The sequence below is a fragment of the Tursiops truncatus genome, chromosome 18 (assembly GCF_011762595.2).
Source record: "Tursiops truncatus isolate mTurTru1 chromosome 18, mTurTru1.mat.Y, whole genome shotgun sequence".
Classification (NCBI taxonomy): Eukaryota; Metazoa; Chordata; class Mammalia; order Artiodactyla; family Delphinidae; genus Tursiops; species Tursiops truncatus.
Genome location: NC_047051.1, coordinates 1,494,372 through 1,513,599, shown reverse-complemented (window position 1 = coordinate 1,513,599; position 19,228 = coordinate 1,494,372). Strand labels below are relative to the sequence as shown.

Below are 19,228 nucleotides of genomic sequence, written 5' to 3'. Positions count from 1 at the left end.
GAGGCCTGGGAGGCGTATGCTTCCCGTGTGAGGGCTCACGCACCAGAAGGTCCAGCTTGAGTTATGCCGTAAGGGAGTAACTCCCTTACGGCAGGCCTCCCACGCTTGGTTGCCTGGTCAGATGGGCGTCACTCTGGCAAGATGGTGTGCAACGACAAGGGGGATCCGATGCGACACGAGCCCGCTGGGCTACTGCAGATGAGGAATGACAGGAGCCCTGAACCAGTGGGGTGGCGATAAAGACTTTGGACTGGGAGTTTTCAAGACACATTTAGGAGATAAAATTGTAGGGCTTAGTGATTGTTTAAAGTTGCTTCTAACTTTAATTTTCCTTAAAGGGAATAATTTCATTTAGAATTCTTACTTTAAACTTTTTCTTAAAGTTTCTGTAATTAATGGGCCCTGTGAAATTTGTAATACCATTACGCAATTTAAAAAAAGATCCAATTAACAAAGAATCCAATTAACAAAAAATGCAGTTTTTCAGGAACTTGGCTCTTAGATGGAGGAGGCCACCCCTGAAATTAACGTTACAGGTGCACTGGGCTAGAATTCGGTAATCATAACATGTCTTTAACATTTTGCGTAAGTTGTAAAGTAACAGAAAATAGCTTCCATATATTATATTATATTATGTATATATAATATAATATAAAATTATATATATAATTTTTAACCGGTCACCATTATAGTGGCCAAATTACTCATTGAAATTGCACAAGATGTTCTTTCAGTATGTGTTATGTGGAGCTTATAGTTTTGTTTTTATGGGAGTATGACGTATAATCCTTCCTTATAAAAAGATGTTTGCTTTTCTCTTCTGACCTTTGTCTTAGCATCCTCTTTACAGCTTGTCTGATAAAGGATATTGTTTTATAAAGTACAGCTTATAAGTCTCAAGGAAAGGCAGGGAAGGTGACACAGAGTTAGTGTTGTGGTAGCTAATTATGGTATTTACCTAGAGATACTAGTTTTCTCATTTAGAGAAACAATATTATACTTTGAAAAAAAACACATATTTATGCTTTAGACAACCTGGGTTCCATTGCGGAACTTGACAGTTTGCTAAGTGTGATTTGATTTGACAAGCGATTGGACCTGAGTGTCGGGTCTGTTCCTTCACCAGTGAGATGGTGATGATGAGACCCACTCAGTGAGGCTGTTCACAAGCTTACATGTGATGCAGGTATAACTATTATAATAGATCATGTAACTAGAAATTGGAGAGGTGAAATTCAGACACAGGTTTGTCTTAAGTTTTGAGCAGTCACAGAGTTTCTGAAAGAGGTGGTCCTGCAGTTGCTTGCTAGGTGGTTGGGGGCACTGGGTGGGCTTTCAAGGAAGTAGTCCCCCCAGGTGACCAGAGGGACAGACGGTCTTAGTAGATGCCATCAGGTGTCAAGAGAAACTTACCAGTGACTGAGGGAACATGTGGATAAATTGGTGGCTTGTTTGGGTTTTTTTTTTTTACTTCTACAACTAGTCAGATTCTCCAGCTGAAATACCACTTAGCCATTTCAGTAAAAGCTAAAGTATAATTTAAGTTCTATCTCCTGGAATTTTGGTGTCTATTCATTGTTATGAAATCAACAGGTAATTTAATTGTGAAAATTCAGTTCTTTATCAGCATATATATAGTTCAGGGGAAAAAATACTGAAGCTCAGACTCCGCAGGCAGCTGGCGATGGTGTTTACCCACTCTGTGCCAGTGCCTGTTTGTCTTGTTTGTTTTTCCTGTCTCTTCCTCCCTGTCGTCTTACTTTACTGGGGACTTGTCTTCTGCATTTCTTTTTCTCTTCCTCTAAACTCAACGGTTAGCCCTAAAACTAGTGACCAGAAATAACCCCTGTGTTTATTTCCTGTGTGGTATGTTTGACCTCATTTTTTATTCCAATAAATAGTTAAAACTTAAAATAACTTTGTGACTGAAGATAGGGAAGTGGTTGGAAAGGGAAGAAAATTGGTCTCAAGTTTTCTCATCAGGAAAAATTAGGAAGATATTGATGCAGATGTACTTTCTAGGACTGGGATTTTTTTTTTATTCTGAAATACCAGTGATTAGTTGAGGATGTTCTAAATTCATGAAGAGCTTTTATAAATTCAGAGATGTCTGTAAGCAGTGCTGTGCTGGTAAATATATTCCGCGATCGGCTCTCGGGAAGAATGGCCTTGATTGGTAAACTTGCAAATTAGTAGTAAATACTCTACAAGACACTGTGGCCTAAAAAACCCAGATAAGCAAAACAGATTTCTCCCGTTGTTTCCAATTATGACACTGTCTTCCAATTAAGACACTAATTTATAAACTATTTAATTTGTTCAGGATGCATTTGGTGGCCTTTTGTACTGTAAATTCTTCAATTCAGATACTTATGTCCAGTATCATGTCCAGACTTTCATGTCTTGACAAGACGTATAATTTGAGACAAGATTTTATCATTAAGCATATTTAATGTTCTTCAGAAGTAGTATAATTAGTTAAGATGAAAGAGCTTAAACCAGACAATGGATAGTTTAACAACAATTAAGTTTATAATATTTCAGCCTCAGGTAGAGCCCAAAGAAAAAGAAAAAGGAAAGGAACAGTTAGTAATGTTTTTATACCATATTTTCTACCTCCCTTATCACTGTACACTCATTTGCAAGTAAAACACCCTTTTAACAGTCTTTGTAAGAATCAGTTGATGCCATCACAGCACCCAGTACAGTAAAACTCAGTAAGACGGAGGACAAAGCGTATCACTAAAAGAGTTAGTTGATCAGCCCAAACTTGAAATGCTTCAAATTTTAGATAAAATTCTGCTTTGACCCAAAGACACACGGCATTGATAAATAAAGTCATGTATCCAGTACATTCAGAAAATGTTGTAGGAAACCGACTCTTACCTATCACATAGGTAGAAGCCTGAAATCAAACTTCCCCGTCATACTTTTAAGGTCTGCGGAATAAATGCAGGCTCTAAAGCAAGTAAATTTTTAACAGTGACAGTTCTTCTCCCATTGAACGAGAATATATTTTGCTCCCCATGTATATTTCTGTTAAATTGTGACATGACATGTAGTACAGATCTTTTAACACGTGGAAGGTACGTAAGGGGATCTGCAACGTATTGAAACTCATAGAGGTGCTGCTGAAGGTGCCTGCAGTCCATTTATAGCACTAAGGCGAAGCCGTGAGCTACTGACATCCATCTCATATTTTAACATTTAGATTTATGGAAAGCTTGCAGACGGAGGTCCAAGAAATGGAGTTCCTTCAGTTCTCTAGAGGTCTGAGTTTCATGAGAAAAGAAGACTTCGCAGAATGGCTCCTTTTATTCACCAACACTGAAAATAAAGACGTTTATTGGAAAAATGTGAGAGAGAAGCTGTCCGCAGGAGAGGTTGGTGTGCCTTTTTATTACGCTCATGATGAAAATGAAACAGTAAGTTAGACGTGTTTATATAATTCAATAAAGTAACTTCCAAATTAATGAAGACTAACCTACTGTCTATTATATAATTGTGTGATGCATGAAATGATGATTGTTAATAATGGTTAATGGACAGTGGTAAGATTTTGAGTAATTTTTTACTTTATTGTTCCAAAAAACTTTTTTTTCAAATGGGCAGGTGGTTTTTTGGGGGTTTTTTTGTTTTTTAAGTTCCCTCATTATGTGCCCCGCTACCCCAAATTAAAACCCAGACCTCAGGACTTCCCTGGTGGCACAGTGGTTAAGAATCTGCCTGCCAGTGCAGGGCACATGGGTTCGAGCCCTGGTCTGGGAAGATCCCACATGCCGCGGAGTAACTAAGCCTGTGCACCACAACTACTGAGCCTGTGCTCTAGAGCCCGCGAGCTACAACTACTGAGCCCGCGTGCCACAGCTACTGAAGCCCGCGTGCCTAGAGTCTGCACTCCGCAACAAGAGAAGCCACCGCAGTGAGAAGCCCGTGCACTGCAATGAAGAGTAGCCCCCACTCACCACAACTAGTGAAAGCCCGCGTGCAGCGAGGAAGACCCAACACAGCCAAAAATAAATAAATGAATACTTTTTTTTTTTTTAAACCCAGACCTCATTTTACCTCTTAGTGGGCATGTGTTTTTACATAATTTTTTTAAATCTATCTCTGTAATGAGGAAAAAGATAATAAAATATAATGAAGATCTCATTTATAATTGCAACAGAGATATATAACAATTAGAAATAAATTTAACAAGAAATATATAGAAAAAACTTTAAAGCCTTGATGGATAGAAAAGAAAACTTATCTAACTGTAGAGACACCCCCTGGTATTGACTAGAATGTCTTACTATTATAAACATAGCAGTTGTCCCTTAAATCAGTCTGTAAATGTAATGTTGTACAGTCTGAACAGCTTAGGTTTGCTGCACCTTCACGTTAGCCCTGGAAGCCCAAGGCTGACACGGGAGAGCTTCCTTCTCAGTCATGCTGCACATCCCTTGTGGGCTGGTGGGAGACCCTGCCCACGCAGTTGCTGGGGGACCCACACTCTGAGGCTCCGCCCCTTTGGAGCTCCCCCATCTTCTAGAAACGCCAGCCTCAGAGGCAGGAAAAGAAAGGAGTGAGTCACATTCCAGCAATTAAATTTTTTTTTTTTTTTTTTTTTTTTTTTTTTGGGGTACGCAGGCCTCTCACTGTTGTGGCCTCTCCCGTTGCGGAGCACAGGCTCCAGACGCGCAGGCTCAGTGGCCATGGCTCACGGGCCCAGCCGCTCCGCGGCATGTGGGATCTCCCTGGACCGGGGCACAAACCCGTGTCCCCTGCATCGGCAGGTGGACTCTCAACCACTGCGCCACCAGGGAAGCCCCACGTAGGACCTTTGAGGAGATACAGCGGGGCTGTAACACACGCCCACAGCCCCACGCTCACAGCCCCGGGGCCCCCAGCCATGCACTCACGCTCACACAGTGCTCAGTCTGCACGGGCACACCCAGGGGCCCTGCACGTAACCTCCTGGGGTTCCTCCTAATCTCTAGAATCTATAGTTCTGTTGTTATCCTGCATCTCAGATTTTTCAATAGACTTGCTTAGAAAGATGTAAGTGCACAGGCTTTATGACAGAAAAGAGGACGCACAGTTATATTCATAAAATCATTTAATGTGTTTACAAGATTGTAATAAAAACTCACTTTGTTATTTTATTAGAGCATTAGTTTGGATGAGTTCAAGTCATTTTGTCATTTTGCGACCCACTTGGAAGACTTCGCTATTGCCATGCAGATGTTCAGTTTAGCTCATCGCCCTGTCAGACTAGGTAAGTTATATGAATCACTTAATTTGTATCATCTGTAAACAGTATCACTCTGTTCTTCACCTGGTTGATACCAATCAAGGGACCACTTACCAGAAAAAACAGTTGATTGGCCTTTCAATGAATTCAATGTGGTTATTCCAGATTTACAACAGTTTATTAACAATTACTTTTTTGCTTTTACTTTACCTTTCCCCCGAGAAGTAGAAGAAAATATTTAAATATCTGTGTTCAAAACACTGATTACATTAAAATAGCGTGCTGACATTTCTCAGCCAAGTTTATTATTTGAACACATTTTTGTTCTTGTTTTACTTCCCAAGTGATAAATATATAGAGTTGTTTTTACTTCTCAAATAATAAACATTTAGACTTAGACTATTTTACATTGTTGATGAGTTTTTATATTTTCTCCTTTTAGCGGAGTTTAAGAGAGCTGTGAAGGTAGCAACGGGACAAGAACTCTCCGACAATATCTTGGACACCGTCTTCAAGATCTTTGATTTGGATGGTGATGAGTGTCTCAGTCACGAAGAGTTTCTTGGGGTGTTAAAAAACAGAATGCATCGAGGTTTATGGGTAACAGATTTTGAGTTTTTAAATAGTTACATGTTCAAATGTAGTTAAATGAATGGAAGTAAACCTAGAATTTGAGCAAATGTACAGTCTTAAATGGAGTTTTCATCATTTTTAAAGAGATCATAAGCTATAGTTACAAAACTGAAGTATCTCCTACAGATGGGATCCACCGTTTTTCTTTGCTTTTTTTAAAAATAGTCTGAATCAGGAAGTGCTACTCAGAAGTCCTAGCCTAGAATTTTGCTTTGGGCTTTGTAGTTAGACACCTAGACTCAAACCCCAGCCCTATCACATACTAACTGCCAAATCTTGCAAAGACACTTAATTTTTCTGAGCCTAAGATTCCTCATCTGTAACAGTGAGAAACAGAATCTACCAGAAAGAATTATTATGAGAGTTGAGCGTAAAATATTTAATGTAGTGGCTGAGACACTTGAAGTAGATGTTAGCTCTTATCATTGTTCACTCAGATTCACGTAGTGGTCTATACCTGAGGGACAAATCAAACTCAAAATCTTGTTTAGATTAGAATCTGCTAGAGACACTCATGAAAGCCATCCGCAGGCTGAAAACAAGGTTCCAGGAGATGATAAGTAGGTAATGAGTGCAGAAGAAAGGCAGGAGAGAGAACAGGAGAGAGACTGCGGTGGGTTCATGTAAACAGAGCTGTTCAATTACAACTTAGAAGAGCACATTCGTTTTCCTGCTGCAAACATTATTTACGGAAAATGAACAAATAATGATTTCCACTAGCTTGTGCTTATCCAGCATCTCATAGTTAACGATCACATTCCTGGAAATTAAACCAGCCTTTCCAGTTAACAGTTTAACATATCCAGCAGCCTCTTTGCCGTTTCTCAAAAACATATTAAAGAGAAGAGCTTCAAATCAGTGATAGGAAAAGGACATAAATATAATCTGAAATCGACTTTTGCTTCCACTTGGTGGATTTCCAGCCATGCTGTGCATATGACCACCAGGAGCCAGATGGTTTCTAACCTTTGCTTCTCCTTTAACTGAGAGAAACCGTAGCCACACAGTACTCGTGAGAATTACAGTATATTATATATCACCATATCATTGGGTTGGCCGGAGAGTTCATTCGTGTTTCCCCAGACGAACTCTTTGGCCAACCCACTGTTTCTTCTTAAGGCTTCTCATCAAGTATATTGTGACTTACGGTTTCTTTCTTTTTAATTTTAGCCAAGGGTAGGTCAAAGTTTTAGGCTTATAATTTTTGTTCCACATAGCTAACTGAAGTTCACCAGAAAACCAAAAACATTATGAAATAATTACATTTTAAAACCAACATATGAAAGAAAGCCACACAAAGTCTTTGTTTCCTTGTTGGGGAGGAGCCTCTATTCTCTCGGTACCCTGGGATACTCGCACTCACATTCACTTCTCATCCTTTACCTTTAGTTTACAGTCTGCTGCAGTCACCTTCACAGCGCCATCACCTCCAGTCCTTTCTGGAGGAATGTGGGACTGTGCAGTGACAAGCACGTGTGAACCGGGTTTAACTCGCAGACTGTGACCCTTCGTTTTCATTTTTGGTTAACAGGTGCCGCAACAGCTCAGTATACAAGAATACTGGAAATGTGTGAAAAAAGAAAGCATTAAAGGAGTGAAAGAAGTCTGGAAACAAGCAGGAAGAGGTCCTTTATAGAAAAACATAATGTGGGAATTACGTTGCTCCAAGTGTCGGAACTGGGGATTTCTTAAAGTACTAGATGGTTATCTTCTTAAGTCTTCATTGATTTCCTTTGTAATATAAAGATGCCTTGTATTTGCTTTCTGATTCAATAATTTCTCAGTAAGATTTCATTACAGAACTTCATAAAAAGAAAGTATTCTTTTACAAAAACAGACAGTGGACTCTGTCCAAAGCCTAGGATTGAAGTAACACTTTGATAAGATGGAAAACCTGGTCATTCACTGGTGTCAACACAGCAGCACAGCACGTTCTCTGGAGCAGTCAACAGGCGCACAGGAAGAGTCACTGACGTGAGGCCAGGATCAATTCTGCAGTCCTGATGCTCCTAGTAGGGCAAATTAAGTTAAAACATTTCAGGCTTTCTTATCTGTACCTTACATCTCATAGACTTCTTGTACATTTTATTTCAGTGAGCTGTATATTAGTTGTCTTTAAAGTAATATGTAAATTTCAGTATTCTGGAATGTTCTGGAAACAGAATAAAGTATTTATAAAGATAAAAAATTACTGAGGTGCATTTTGTTTTATATGTACTGTTTAAAACTACATTTTGGGGGGCTTCCCTGGTGGCACAGTGCTTAAGAATCCGCCTGCCAATGCAGGAGACACGGGTTTGACCCCTGGTCCGGGAAGATCCCACATGCCACGGAGCAACTAAGCCCCTGTGCCACAACTTGTGAGCCTGCGCTCTAGAGCCCATGAGCCACAACTTTTGAGCCCGCATGCCACAACTACTGAAGCCCAAGTGCCTAGATCCCGTGCTCCGCAACAAGAGAAGCCACCGCAATGATAAGCCCATGCACCGCACCAAAGATCCATTGCGGCCAAAAATAAATAAATAAATTTTTTTTTAAAAGTGTGATCGGGAGAACCTTGATCACATGATAAGGGTCTCTTGGGATATAGTGGTTTATGGGTGAATGTTTAAAATTGTACTAGAATTTAATTGGCATTAAATATAAATATTTTAAATATGGCAAATAAAAATTATTTTTTAATATGCTTCTCAAGAATAGTGCAAATATTTAAAACATGTTCCACTCTCTGGATAAACAGCTGATTCCAAGACAGGTGCAGGCAAACCTTGGAAATATTATGCTAAGTAAAACAAGCCAGACACAAAAGGACTAGTATTGTATGATTCCACTTATGTAGGTCCCTAGAATAGGCAACTTCATAGAGACAGAAAGTGGACTAGAGGTTGCCAGGGGCTGGGAAGGACAGGGGATGGGGGATTGCTGCTTAATGGTTACAGAATTTGGGTTTAAGGTGATGGAAAATTATGGAAATGCATAATGGTGATGTTTGCACATTTAATTAATGCCACTAAATTGTGCACTTAAAATGGTTAAAAGGGCAATTTTGTGTGTATATACATATATATCCTTTTTAACGTAATTTTTAAAAATCAGTATTGTAATACACCAATAGACGCTGAATTGTTTATGTGGGTAAACTATATGGTATGTGAATTATATCTTAAAGAAGCTTTTTTTTTTTTTAATTTATCTTTGGCTGCGTTGGGTCTTCATTGCTGCGCGTGGGCTTTCTTTAGTTGCGGCGAGCGGGGGCTACGCTTCATGGCAGCGCATGGGCTTCTCATTGCAGTGGCTTCTCTTGTTGCGGAGCACAGGCCCTAGAGCACGGGCTCCAGAGTGCAGGCTCAGTAGTTGTGGCTTGTGGGCTCAGTAGTTGTGGCGCACGGGCTCTAGAGCACAGGCTCACAAGTTGTGGCGCACGAGCTTAGTTGCTCCATGGCATGTGGGATCTTCCCGGACCAGGGCTCGAACCCATGTCCCCTGCATTGGCAGGTGGATTCTTAACCACTGCACCACCAGGGAAGCCCCTTAAAGAAGCTATTTTTAAAAAACAATGTATGATATGGACAAGGTTAACCAGTGGTAAATAGCTGAGAAAAAGTATTTGGAAATGTCAGAAGCCAAGAAGGGATTCATATCTACATCTTGGTTCTCCACCAGGTGAGACCTAATATCCTTTCCCCACCACCACGATTTTTTTTTTAATTTCTTTTTCTAATGCCCTTATACTATCCTGAAATGAAATTTATACGTAACATAACCTTACATATTTTTAATAACATAAAGCACTAACCTATATTTTTTAATTTATAATAAAATAGCATATAATCAATATGCACATGTTCAGACACTACTATACTAAAGGACCCACCGGGGCCCGCACCACCGTTTGCTCTGTGCGTCACTTCCATCCTCTCTGGCTGCGCCAGGCCCAGCGCAGGACCAGGGAAGTGCTGCTTGGCTGCCGCCGGGGCCAGGGTCCACCCCTGGCCAATCATGTGTGCCCCGAAGGGTGGCGTCTGTACGGAACGCGCGCAGCTTCCTTGACCCCCAGGGCTGGAGGGGGCAGAGAAGGAGGCTTATCAAAAGGGGGTTGCTGCTCCCAGAGGGCGGCGAGGGTGGGTGCTTCCTCCCCACGTGGAGAGTCTAACGGCTGAGACCAGTTTGGGGGTCTCCGGGGGCCCGCAGGTCTATGACTCAGCGCCAGAGATCAGGGGCGATTTCAAGAAGTCGGCTGCCCACTGAGGACTTGCTCCAAGAATTCTCCATATGTAACCCTTTGTCACCAGTATATCTGAAAGTGTTCCCTAAATTAACAGCTATGGAAAAGATTCTCATTTGATTTGTATATTTTATTTTCTCCTCCTCTTACTGGGGCACGTTTTAGACTTTCGGTGAGACGTGGCGAAGCAGAGAGGAGCCGGCCAGGCCCTGTAGCCCCGGGTCTTTTCTCTTTTCTAAGCCTCCGAGTGTCCCGTATCCCGCCACCCCTCACCTCCGCCCGGGTGGTGATGAACAGGAGGAAGGAGAAGGGAGAAAAGGCGGCACCTGCCCTGCAGTACGGGCGCCTGAACCTCCTCTCAGTGACCCGTGAGGCCTTTCTCCAGACGCCGCCCTGTCTGCCGACCTTGTTCCGAAGGAAAGCACAAGGTGAGCAGCTGAGCCGACCTCCAGTCAGCCCGGGACAGAGGCTGGTGCTCAGCGGAGGATTCCTGACCTCTGGAGAGCTGTTCAACTCCACGGTCGCCCCGCTCTCCTCCTAAGCGGCAGGGATTTCCCTCTAAATTGTAACGGTTACGTGGATTTTTAAAGAAATTTCCCCGATCTTCCCCGGGGAGGTACGAAGCAAACAGCAAAATCAGAGTCTGATGCTAAGAAGGAAACAGAGAAGTAGATAAAGGCAGCACAGGGCAGACGAGGAGCTAAGGTGTGTTTAAGGGAAACGGCACGTCCTCAAAAGCTGGGGGCAAACTGACACCAATAGCATCCCAGTGCCGTAGAATAAATGAGACAGAAAGATGAGATTCAGGGAGAAAATGAGGAGAACCCTGCCCGTCCGGGGACGTAGCCCGGCAGCTCCTTTAAAATAAAAGAACTGCAACACAAATGTTCCACAAGATGGCACTCTTGCTTTTCCAAAATAGTTTATCTTCCTTGAGCACCAAGCGTGACCTTTAACAGAAAAACCAAGCAAATACCCAGAAAATTACAGAGTATTTCAAAAATGACTTATTGAAGGAGCCCCGTAGGAGACTTTGGCCGGACGAGCCTTGCTTAAATATCCCCCAGCTCGTAGAGAAATGAACACAGGGCACTACCATGGTGCCCATTCACATGAAATTTGTGTTTGCTTATGTTCAGTGAGGAAGGAAATTAACCTCTGGAATCTCTAGGTGACGCATTGTATTTGGGGTAGGTTATTTCTTCAGCAGCGTTAGTATCAAATCTCTATTGAACCTGCTCTATCCAGTGCACTCTGCGAGGTGCTAGACTTCCCTGTATGGAAGCTTTCTTTCCAAGAGGATGAAACGGGAGAAAATATTTTCCTTCTAACATTTATAACACCTGGATTTACATAATATTTAGACATTCAATCTTGGGAGAAAACAGTGTTAATTAATAACTCCTTTATGGTTTACAGCATGTCATACAAGCTCTCCCCAGCGACAAAATGTTACAATCCAAAGGGAATTGAAGGAGTTTTCATTGCAGCATCATCTCAATTAATACCAATTTAATTTGTATTCATTTGAACTAGCTTGAATGTCCAGCACCATGAAAGTGATAAATAAATTGTGCTAGAGTTGTACAATGGAATTCCAGGCAGTGGTTAACGTGATGAACGCAACAGATTAAGTTCCGTGATTTTGCTAGTTGCTGAGCTGTTGTCTCTGTTCCCAGCCCTCCCTCCCATACACAGTCAGCCTTGTGATGCTGGGTTGGGCCGTGCTCCCATCTGCTGCTGCCCTGCCAATGTCCCCAGAGCCCCAGCCGGCACCCTAGCAGCCCTTGGTACCAGTCTCCCACTGTTCCGGTTGCTGTGAACGTTCTGGCACTCCCAGAACCAGATCGCTGTGTTCTCCCGGACAACCAGCACCATTGGCAGGCTTCCCTCACTAAGCAGCCCGGGGCCGTTCCTTCAAGCTTCTGGATCCTAACACACTGCCCCTCTTCTCTTTGTGCCCCAGCCTCAGGGGTGGGGGGCTCTTCCTGCAGGTGCTTCCTCTGTGGGACCTCAGTCCCCTTTGCTCTTTGCTTCTCTAACACCTGTTTAACCACGTCCTTGTAGTAAATTTTCTCTGTCGAAATACTTAATGTGAATCCTAACTGATAAAATGACCATACGTCAGGAACCATAGATACACAAGATAGATAGGTAGACGAGTATACGTATATTCATACTAGTATATATACACACAGATGTACAGGTTCCTGTATACATACAAGTACATATATACATATTTTTACATATATACCTGTATATACATACATTGTATATAAAATTTCATCTAACCCTCCCACTGTGAGATTGATGCTATTATCCCTGATAGAAGAAACTGAATCTCAGGGAACTTAGATAAATCCCACGATATTATATAGCTAACAAGTGAGGAAGCCGGGGCTTGAATCCAAATGTCACTGACACCACAACCCATCTTTTCTCCACTATGCCCAAGTCACTTTATCCTTACTAGCGTTCCACATCATGGTTCCATCCCTAGGCTGGTCCACAAATGTTTCTTCACCTCATGATATAAATAAGCTTTAACGCTATTCTAATAATACTAAGAACATCACCACCGTATACAAGACTGCTTCTGTGATGAGAGTCATGGGGAGTTTGAGAAAACTGTGGGGAAAGCATGGACACACCTAATTCCAGGTTATGTCAATTAATATGATTCGGTGCCTCTTCTGTGCCCGACTGTGTGCTGGGCTCACCATGGAAGCAAAACAGACCTAGTCCCTCTTTCAGAAAGCTCACAGTCTGGGGAAACTATCTTTAATTAAATAATCATACATAGGAGAAGTACCTGAGTGTATCATACAGGGGTTTAACATAGAGAGGCTGAATGACTACAGGGCAGTTCCAAATACTGACACCCCCTCACACACACACACACCTACACACGCACAGACACACACTCAAGAGCTTGGCCTGTGCCCCTCTCCTGTCTGGAATGGCGTGTCCACTCTGCCTTTGTTTGCCAGAAACTTGTCAGTTCTCAATCCAGAACAATCATAGAGAGATAACAGCAATGCAGACAGTAGAGCTGCGTAATGTTTCTTAAAAACCTGCTCTTTTCTGGTAGGGAGTCAATGTTCCCTGAGGCAGCAGCCACACCCAGGCTTTCCCTGTAGCCTAAATGCAGTCAGTAACATGTGCCTGGACCGATCAGTGAACCAGTGGCCCGGAAGCTTTCTGGGGACAGATTCCAGATGAGCCAATACAGATCTAACCAAACCAGAAACTCTTGCAGTCATCAGGGTCAGGAATCTATTTGTCATCCCACCGTGACAGCTGAGTCTCTGGACACACTTTTTGGCTGCATTTCATTAGTCAACAAACAGATCATTAGTCAACTACACAGCAAAGAAAAAGAAAAAGGCCTGGTGCGGCCAAGGGCCACCAATGGATGTTCAAATTAGTGGGAGAAGCTTTGCAGAGAAGCAGGATATTTGCATAGCCTCAAAGTACCTCCCCCAAAATTGAACAGATGGCCACAAAGTCCTTGACATTCCTCCCTGCAGGAGGTAGAATTTAATTCCTTTCCCTTTGAATGTGGCTGGACTTGACGACTGTTTTCTAATGCAGAGTACAGGGAAAGGGAAATTGTGACTTTACAGTGGACACAGTACCTTAAGCACGTGATGAAGGCTAACGTCAACAGTAGGCTTGTCAACATCACATCCACCTGCCATGATGAGAAAGGCACACATCTCTGTGCTTTTCTTCCCCAAATCCACAACCGCAGTCTAGTCATGGGAAAACATCAGACAAACCCAGATTGAAGGACATTCTGAAAAATACCTGACCAGTACTTTTTGAAAGTGTTTTTCCATGCAAAGCAAGGAAGACAGACTGGAGGAGACTAAGAAGATGTGGCGACTAAATGCAAAGTGGGATTCTGGGGCAGAAAAGGATATTTGTGGGAAAACTGGTAAAAATCAGCCTGTAGTTTAAAGTGTTGTATCCATGTTAATTTCTTAGTTTTGATAAATACATCATGGTTTTATAAGATGTTAGCATTAGGGAGGCTGAGTGAAGGCTATATAGGAACTCTACTATCTTAAAAACTCTTCTGCAAACTTAAAATTGTTTCAAAATAAAAAGATGAAAAAAGAAAAGGGTGGAAAAGGCACCATAAACTGGAACCCATCTCTGCTGATGGATGGAGCGTTTCTGATGTTTAAGGGATGGGTAGTGGAAATGTTACTTTTACATTCAGTAAAGTCAAGGTCTGGGGAAAAGTTGGTCCTGTGAGATTGGGACCAATTCCTTAGCAGCCAGGCAGGGACAGGGATTAAGGGAAGGCTCCCCTGAGCCAGAGATAGGCCAGGTCTGACGGAGGGGTGGGAGATGCCAGGGGGAGGGGAAGGGCCAGTTCTTTACATTTTCTGCAGAGCAATCCCTTATCAGATATATGATTTGCAAATGTTTCTCCCATTCCATTGGCTGCCTTTTCACTTTGCCTTTGCTCTTAAGTGATCATTTCTCTGGTTATAAAATTTAGGGATATTAATTACTTTCTCTCAGCACTGAAAATACCACTTTGTTGTCTTCTGGCATCTGTTATCGCTGAGAGGGAAGTCAGCTGCCAGTGTAGTTAGTGTTCCTTTGGTTACCAAAGGAAATTTGATTTCTATCTCTGGAATCTGAAAAATCCTAAAGATTTTTCTCTTTATTCTAAATGTTTATAGTTTCACTACTCTGTGTCTAGGTTTTAAGGACTTATGTCTTTCTTCAGTTCTGGAATATTCTCATACTTAATCTTTTCAAAACTCATTTCTTTGACATTCCTCTCATCCTCTTCTGGAACGCTTATCATAAATGTATGTTTAAGTCTGCCGGTATATCTTCCATGCTTTTCATATTTAAAAATTATTCTGTGTTGTGTTCTGGATGAATTAGAACCATCTTCCAACTTGCTAAATCCCTCTTCTCCAGTGTCCAGATTAGAATCTGTCTATTCAGAGTTTTAAATTTGACAATATTTTAATATTCTGAAGATTTCTAAATGGTTACTTTTAAAATCCACCTGTTCTTTTTTATTATTATCCCAATTTTTATTCTTTTGTTTCAAAAATTTTTGTTCTTTTCAGATGGAAATTATTTTTTCACTTACCCCTTTGGGCATGCCATATACTGTTTTTATTATATTTACTTTCTGGCCACACCACACACCCAGGCCACGGCAGTAAAAGTGCTGGATCCTCATCACTAGACTACTAGGGAGCTCGTGCCATATACTGTTTTTAAAAGCCTTTGTAAGACTGCTTCATAAAATTATTTTCAGTGAATTCAAGTTCTTTTTTTTTTTTTGGCCACACCACGCGGCATGTGGGATATTAGTTCCCCGACCAGCCCTCCTGCATCGGAAGTGCAGAGCCTTAACCGCTGGACCACCAGGGAAGTCCCAAATTCAAGTTCTTATTGTTAATTATTATTATTTTTTTTTTTGCGTTCTCTCTTAGTATTAGATTTGTGTGTGTGTTTTGGAATTGTAGTTTAATTCTAAATTTATGAGTTTCCGGGGTTTTTTCTTCTTCACTCTCCATATTTATAGCTACATGGCTTCTGTAAACTGTGTCTAATGGTTTCACAGCTACCTCTAGTTGCCCTTATTCTTCCCCAGCCCTCAGCTCGGAACGGGAACTTAAAATGTCATTTTGGAGTTCCTGGGTGGCGGTGACAGTGGGGACTCTGCAGATGCAGTCCTCAGGGCAGCTGCACACTTCCGGGACGGAGAGCTGCCCTATGTCCTCCAGGCTCTGTTGAACGCCACGGTCCTGAAGGAAGAAGCTGTCCCACAAGGCGGTATGGGGGAGCCGCCTTGGCTGGGACATGATTTGTCCCCTTTACATGAACTAGACCACCTGGCTTAGGGCCTGGCAAACAGGCGTTGTCCATCTGCTTTCGTCACGAAAAAGAAGAACGCGGTACGGGGAGATGAACGTCCACGCCCTGGGCAGGGATGAGTGCCTGCCCTTCCTGTGCTCCCTCCGCGGCAAGGTCCATCCCAGAGGCCAAGGTCAATCCCAGAGGCCAAGGTCACGGACTCACTCAACAGGGTCATCTGTCTCCCGCGAATCTGCAAGCAGCGAAACTTGAAGGTTCTTTAATGATTACAGGCGTTAATGACTACAGCCGTTGTTTAGATTCGCCAGGTAAAAACAAATTCTGGAAATTTCAGTAGTTTTTGCCGGGCACGGAGAGGGTTGTTACCCGTTCACAACTCAACCTTAAATTTGGGTTTCAAATCAAACTGACACACTACACGGCTTCCATCCTAAATCACACGCACCTACGATTTCCATCTCCGAAAACGGAGGGCTTCCGCCCGAAACACGAGCAAATTATTTCAAAGGGCGGGGGTCCCAAATGAGACGCACATGGGGCCCCTGAGGCCACAGCTCGAGTGGGCGCGGTCGCCCCGCGGGGAGCCTCCCACGGGAGCCTCAGTCAGCCAGAGCCGCGCCACGCCCTCGCCGGCCGCCAGGAGACGCTGCACACTGCGCCTGCACGCTCCCTCCGCTCACTTCCGCCGCCCGCTACCCCGCCCCTTCCGCCGCCCGCCGAGCAGGCCACGCCCATTCATGCCCCGCCCCCGGCGGCGGTGGAAGCGGACGCAATGCGACGGGGGCGGGGCCGGGCGCGGGCGCGACGCGGGTCGGGGAGGGGACGGGGCGGAGGCGGGGGCGGGGCGCCGAGCCGCGGGGAGTGCCCGAGTAGACGCTGCTGCTGCTGCCTCCGCCCCCGCCGCCGTCGCCGCCGCCGGGGGTCTGGCGCGCCCCGCCACCCCGGGCAGCTGGGTGCCGAGGCAGCCGGCGGAACATGGCGCCCTGCACGTTCTGGCGCTGCTGCCAGCGCACCGTGGGCTGGGTGCCGGTGCTCTTCATCACCTTCGTGGTCGTGTGGTCCTACTACGCGTACGTGGTGGAGCTGTGCGTGTGTGAGTACCGGGCGGGGCGGGGTGAGGCCCCTCGGCGCGGCCTCCGGCGCCGGGCAGGCGCACTCGGTGGGCAGGGCGCTCCCCCGCGGTCGCATGTGTACGCCCGAGCCCGGCCGCGGGGCCCGGTTCAGCCCGTGTGTTTCGGGTCGGCGTCCAACCTCTTAGACACAATGTGCTTCTGAGGCGAGGGAGCGGCGGCCGCTGGGCCCGGCCTCTGTGTCCCGGCTGTTTGCGGAGTTGACGTTCCCTCCGCCTGGGTTCCGAGGGCGTTCTCCTCGGCCCTGGGCCCTGAGCGCGGGCGGAGGGTCGCCGCGGAGCGCCCACGCCGGGGCCGTGGTCCAGCCGCCGCTCCCCGGACCCGCCGGCCTCCTCCGCGTCGCTCGGCGTGTCTGCCGCTCGTGTCGGTCCGTGCTGTCGGAAAACCTGGTGCCTTGGTCCCCCAGAATGATCTCGTCTGGGTCTACGCCGAGTCTGCAGTTTTCTGAAGGGCCCAGCAGTGTATACCTTAAGCGGAGAAAAGGCATAGGAGGTAGATGCTAATTGTCTGAATGGGAAGAAGTGGCACCACCCACTCTACTTGGAAGGGCAGAATCGGGACCCTTGGGTCAGGGCCCTGCGCTGGTACAGCTCGCGAATAAGTACTTGGTTAAAACCGAGTTCTGCACGTGAGAGAGACTGCTTTGGCTCAGAAGTTTTGAGAGCAGGTTTTTAAATGAAAATATCCACGTTTGAGAAAGTTATTTTGTACCTATAAAACATTTAATTTTCAGGGAAACTATCCCTGCAAGTAGATCTAGAATAAATTAGTTGTGGAATACGTTTGCAAATAATAATGGAGTTCATCTGTTGCATGGGATTGTTTAGTTTCATCCTTTTGGATACCAAAATGTTTGCCGAAGATGTTTGCATCAATTAAAATTGACCAGATTTAGGTATTTCTTAAAGCTACTTACAGAAAGTGATCATGATCATGGGACCCTCAACAGCTTGGTGATGATACTTTACCTTCTCTTTTTGACCGCACCCCTCTGGCTTGCGGGATCTTAGTTCCCCCACCAGGGATGGAAGCCGTGCCCTCTGAAGTGGAAGCCCGGAGTCCTAACCACTGGACTGCCAGGGAAGTCCCATACCTATTTACTCTGAAGTGGGAATAAGATTTATTCCACCAATCTTATTTCTATCAGAGATTATTCCCTCCCTCTTCTAATTCCATAGTGGTTTTAAAGTAAAGGTTCTGAAGCTTTACTTGAAAATGTGCGTTTATGTTGAAACTGCACATTTAACCTGTAGATGGTTATCATACATATCAAAAGGTGACATCAAACACGAAGGGAGGGACTTTCCTGGCGGTCCAGTGGTTAAGACTTAGCCTTCCAATACAGGGGGTGCGAGTTCCATCCCTGGTCAGGGAGCTGGGATTGGGATCCCACATGCCTTGCAGCCAAAAAACCGAAACAGAAGCAATATTGTAACAAATTCAATAAACACTTTAAAAATGGTCCACATCAGGGCTTCCCTGGTGGCGCAGTGGTTAGGAATCTGGCTGCCAGTGCAGGAGACACAGGTTCGAGCCCTGGTCCAGGAAGATCCCACATGCTGCGGAGCAGCTAAGCCTGTGCCCACAACTGCTGAGCCTGTGCTCTAGAGCCCGCGAGCCACAACTACTGAGCCCACGTGCCACAACTACTGAAGCCTGTGCGCCTAGAGCCTGTGCTCCACAACAGGAGAAGCCACCACAATGAGAAGCCCGTACATCGCAACGAAGAGTAACCCCGCTCGCCACAACTAGAGAAAGCCTGTGCGCAGCAACGAAGACCCAACGCAGCCAAAAATAAATAAATTTATTTAAAAAAAAAATGGTCCACATCAAAAAAAAAATTCTTAAAAAAAAAAGAAAACATGAAGGGAAAGGAACGTGCATGTGCTAGTAGGGGGGAACATTCCATCGTTCTTCCCTTTACCCCTTTCATGCCTCTGAGCATAGGTGTCTCTACAGATGAAGGGAATGAGACTGGTCCTTTGGTCGGTCACACAGCTGTTGAGTGGCTACAGGGGTATGACCCACATCTTTCCACTCTGCATATAACTTTTCGTGAGCCAAGAGGGTCACTGGAACTGTAATTGTTCTGTCCACGATGGGGAATTGGGGCAGAGCTAAGTGGTTGCCCTCTTAGGAGATCAG

The 19,228-nt window shown here is 44.4% G+C and overlaps 2 protein-coding genes across 5 annotated transcripts in view; both read left to right on the top strand.

Moving 5' to 3' along the window:
• MICU2 (mitochondrial calcium uptake 2) overlaps positions 1–8,060 on the top strand; it is an 82,361-nt gene extending 74,301 nt beyond the window's left edge. For both annotated transcript variants that reach the window (XM_019936894.3, XM_019936893.3), the window contains 4 exons: positions 3,212–3,383; positions 5,152–5,260; positions 5,679–5,836; positions 7,401–8,060. In XM_019936894.3, coding sequence (XP_019792453.2) covers positions 3,212–3,383; positions 5,152–5,260; positions 5,679–5,836; positions 7,401–7,505 — 544 coding nt within the window. In that variant the 3' untranslated portion in view covers positions 7,506–8,060. The remainder of the gene's footprint in view (positions 1–3,211; positions 3,384–5,151; positions 5,261–5,678; positions 5,837–7,400) is intronic.
• Positions 8,061–16,839: 8,779 nt separating this feature from the next.
• The window catches only part of ZDHHC20 (zDHHC palmitoyltransferase 20), a 73,183-nt gene continuing 70,794 nt past the window's right edge, over positions 16,840–19,228 (top strand). For 2 of the 3 annotated variants that reach the window (XM_019936899.3, XM_019936898.3), the window contains exon 1: positions 16,842–17,046. In XM_019936899.3, coding sequence (XP_019792458.1) covers positions 16,929–17,046 — 118 coding nt within the window. In that variant the 5' untranslated portion in view covers positions 16,842–16,928. Of the gene's footprint in view, positions 17,047–19,228 lie in introns of all 3 variants that reach the window. The other variant, XR_012327501.1, reaches the window with a different exon arrangement.